This window comes from Mirounga leonina, unplaced genomic scaffold (assembly GCF_011800145.1).
Source record: "Mirounga leonina isolate KUSES-001 unplaced genomic scaffold, KU_Mleo_1.0 Mir_93, whole genome shotgun sequence".
In the NCBI taxonomy this organism is placed as follows: Eukaryota; Metazoa; Chordata; class Mammalia; order Carnivora; family Phocidae; genus Mirounga; species Mirounga leonina.
In genome coordinates, this window is record NW_023270854.1 from 34,756,373 (window position 1) to 34,760,090 (window position 3,718).

The following is a 3,718-nucleotide window of genomic DNA, read 5'->3' on the forward strand; positions in this document are numbered from 1 at the left end:
AAAGGACAGAGATCCTGTCTGTTCAACGTAAAAAAAAAAAAAAGAAGAAGAAGAAGAAAAAAAAAAAAAAAGAAAGAAAAAAGGAAAAAAAGAAAAGAAAGAAAAGAAAACGAAAAAAAGAAAAGAAAAGGGAAAAAAGAAAAAATCAGATCAGACAGAAAAAGAGAGAGAGAGAAAGAGAGGGAGAGAGAGAGGAGAGAGGGAGGGAGAGAGAGAGCGGGGAGAGGAGAGAGAGAGCGCGAGCGCGAGCGAGCGAGAGAAGAGAGGAGAAAGAGAGAGAGCAGAGAGCGAGAGGAGAGCGAGGTGTAGAGAAACCGAGGGGGAGAGAACCCGAGTGTGTGTATGCGTGTGCGTGTGTGAGCGCGAGCGAGCTTGCGAGGGAGAAGAGCGAGAGAGTGCGAGCGAGAAAGAATAAAAGGAAAGAAGATTTTCTCTATGTATATAAAGATGGCCACGTTAGCAAACGGACAGGCTGACAACGCGAGCCTCAGTACCAACGGGCTCGGCAGCAGCCCGGGCAGCGCCGGGCACATGAACGGATTAAGCCACAGCCCGGGGAACCCGTCGACCATTCCCATGAAGGACCACGATGCCATCAAGCTGTTCATTGGGCAGATCCCCCGCAACCTGGATGAGAAGGACCTCAAGCCCCTCTTCGAGGAGTTCGGCAAGATCTACGAGCTTACGGTTCTGAAGGACAGGTTCACAGGCATGCACAAAGGTGAGTGCACCTTTCCCTCCCAACTTTGCCGGGGAGAAGGAGCGGGCGGGCCGGCCGGCCGGCGACGGACAAGCGGGAGACTGCGCGAGAGGGAGCCTCGGGCGGACGCCGAGGAGGGAGGCGCTCGGGCAGCAGAGACCAGGACTGGGGTGCGTGGGGAGCTGTTCGCTGGGGCAAGGCTGGGTTTTGGGCGAGGAGCTGATAGAAGCGGTGCGGTGGGGAGAGAAACGGAAGCAGAATATGGAAAGAAACAGAGAGAGGATCGAGGGGAAACGGGGCTTGGATTTTTGGGTGCAGCGACTTGAAAGATTGGGACGGGGACAGCTGCACTGGCCAAGCCTGGGACGCTGAGCAGACTGGCGGGCGCTCAGCGGGCCAGGGACCGAGGGTGCTGTCCATCGCCGTGGTGCTGAAAATATTAAGAGGAGATGGTCTCCTCCTTCTCCGCTCCGGGCCAGAGTAGCAGGAGCGCAGCCGTCTAAAAAGAAGAGAGGTGACAAATTCGGGGAGATATTTTTATTTTGCTATCAATTTAACAGTAAACTCTCCCTGTCGAGCTATGTGCCTCAATAATCCGGTTGTGGTGTGAGTGGTGGGGGAGGGGGTGTTTGATGTTTGAAGGAAGGAGGGACAAAACCTAAGGCAAGATTTAGCAAGGAACCAGCCATCCCCTGGGTGGAGTGGGGGGTCGGGGAAGCCTGAATGATCCCCTTCTCAGGAAAGCGGAGCTTTGGGGGGAAAAATCTGTGTGTGCAAGATATGCATTTTGAAGGGTGTAGCCTAAATTATCCCAAACTCACCATGCAGAGAGGTTTATAGTCCATTATTGCTCTCCCTCGAAGCAATCATCGCTAGTGAGTGCTTTGGGGAGGGGGAGACAGAATAATCAAAGAATTAAAACCCAGCAACTTTTTAGGAAAGTGGTCATGAGAATTGTCTGCAGCCTGCCTGTTTTCTCCTTGTTTTATTATCTTTAAGGCAGATCCCCAAACGTGTTCAGTTGTAGAATGTGTGTGGGTGGCTGGTGGGTGACGAAATTAGCCCAGTGCTCCGCTCCCTAACAGTAATGTATAGGATGTGCAGTGGGGATTAATCCGGGCTGGAGCTGTGTGGGCAAGTTAAATGCTTTCAGAGAGAGATTGATCGTCAAGCAGGGAAGGAGCACCAGGCTAAGGAAGTTGTAAGGGATGTGTATGGACGTTCCGTTTTTAATAAACAGTAGTGTGGAGAGCCACTGAAGATCCTGTGTTAGAGCTGGTGGTTTTAAAGATGAAAACACACACACGCACACGCACACCCACCCACACAGAGAGAGCAGCCTCATCCTTGGCCACAAATGGGCTATGAACAGAGCTGATCCTCCGGCACATTAGGTGCAGAGCACAGAGCTGTCTGGCTCTCTAAGCAGCAGTGGTTTTCACTATCACAACCTCCCTCCCTCCTCCAGCCCTCCCTTCATCCGAATACTAAGCAGAGCTCCAAACTCTTCATAGTTGGAGTCCCAGAGAGCAGTTTTTATTGGCTTTAGCATCTTCCAGCTTGCCTGCTGAGGAGTAAATCTTAAAGTTAATGGCATGTTGAGTAGCACAGAAACACAGCAGAATGGAAATATACTGGGTTTGTTGGGGTGGGGTGAGGGTGGGGGCTGTAATGGAGAGACAAACCAACCTTTCTCCAATATGGAGAAAATGTCTGTCTGATCAGAAGAGAGCCTGGAAAGGTGAAATGGGGAGGCAGTCTTTGAAATAACATTTGTTTCCTTTTTTCCCCCCTCCCTCTCAAGTCAACCATATCTTTGTAGTTTTTCCCTTTCCAATCAAGCTCCCTGGAAGCTAATCAAGGTTTGTATCAAACCTTTGTCATTCTAATATGTCCCCAGATTTAAAATAGTAATAATGAAAATTTAAAAAGCATAAATAGGGAAATCTTTTGCCTATCTTAATGATCAGTTCTTGTGGTGATTTAAGATTTTAAAGTTAAAAAAAAAATCAGAACCCACCAGAGGCAAAAGACAGTTGTGGAGAGCTGAGCTTCTTAAGAGATCCGGGTTTGGAGCACTTTATTTACTTCTTTATTTCAAATGAAGATAAACTTTAACAATATTCCTTGGTTTCTTCTCATGATCCCTTGCTGGTATCATCACTATGTTTTTGATGTTATTTGGACTCCCTTGTATTACAGCAAAGAAGTAGAATTATCATCATTTGCATCAGGAAGCTAGAGAAGGTTATATTATAGTTATTTCATATGTATCATATATATACAATCACATATCTGGCCAGGATTCCTAGAACAAGCAAAACTTCATTTTCTAAATAATTCTTCCCCTAAACTGGCTCAGTCAGTCGCAGGCAGGCCCCTTGGCTCCGGCATGCTGGGTGTCTCGTTGTCGCAGCTCACCCTTCAGAGCCTGAGCATATATATTTTTCCCTATGAAACTTCCTGCCTCTCTATCCCTCGGATTTTTATAGGCAAGGTTGGGCCACAATGTCTCTAACAGTGCCTGGAAGCTCCAGGAGAGCTGAATAAATGAGACAATCTCTAAGGTCTGGTTTATTCAGTCCTAGAAGAGTTTGAACTCCTCTTTCAGAGATACAGCCTGATTTATTAGCTAATCCTGATAAAATAAGCCTCCGGCCACCTTAAAAAATTACTTGCTTGCCATTGGTGATTAATTACTTTTAAGTCAGAAAGCATGATGAGGCTTGAAGAATGAGGGCTGCATTTGGCTTCTAAATTTTCCCCAACTCTAAATTGACAACATGAAGCTAGGGATAGAAACATGCCTTTGTTAAGCCTGGTTTCAGGGCATGTTTGTGGCTCTTTCGTTCCCCTTCTTGAATTTCTAACTTCTAGTGAATCATTCTGGGATAAAATTGAGAGACATGACAGGATATTGACCTCCAGTGTGGATGGCATCTGCATGTTATTGGCAAAAAAAAAAAGAAAGAAAGAAAGAAAGAAAGAAAGAAAGAAAGAAAGAAAGAAAGAAAGAAA

At 46.8% G+C, this 3,718-nt stretch overlaps 1 protein-coding gene across 14 annotated transcripts in view; it reads left to right on the forward strand.

The window, feature by feature from the left end:
- The first annotated feature begins 435 nt into the window (after nt 1-435).
- CELF4 (CUGBP Elav-like family member 4) overlaps nt 436-3,718 on the forward strand; it is a 291,364-nt gene continuing 288,081 nt past the window's right edge. For all 14 annotated transcript variants that reach the window (XM_034995846.1, XM_034995847.1, XM_034995858.1 and 11 more), the window contains exon 1: nt 436-721. In XM_034995846.1, coding sequence (XP_034851737.1) covers nt 436-721 — 286 coding nt within the window. The remainder of the gene's footprint in view (nt 722-3,718) is intronic.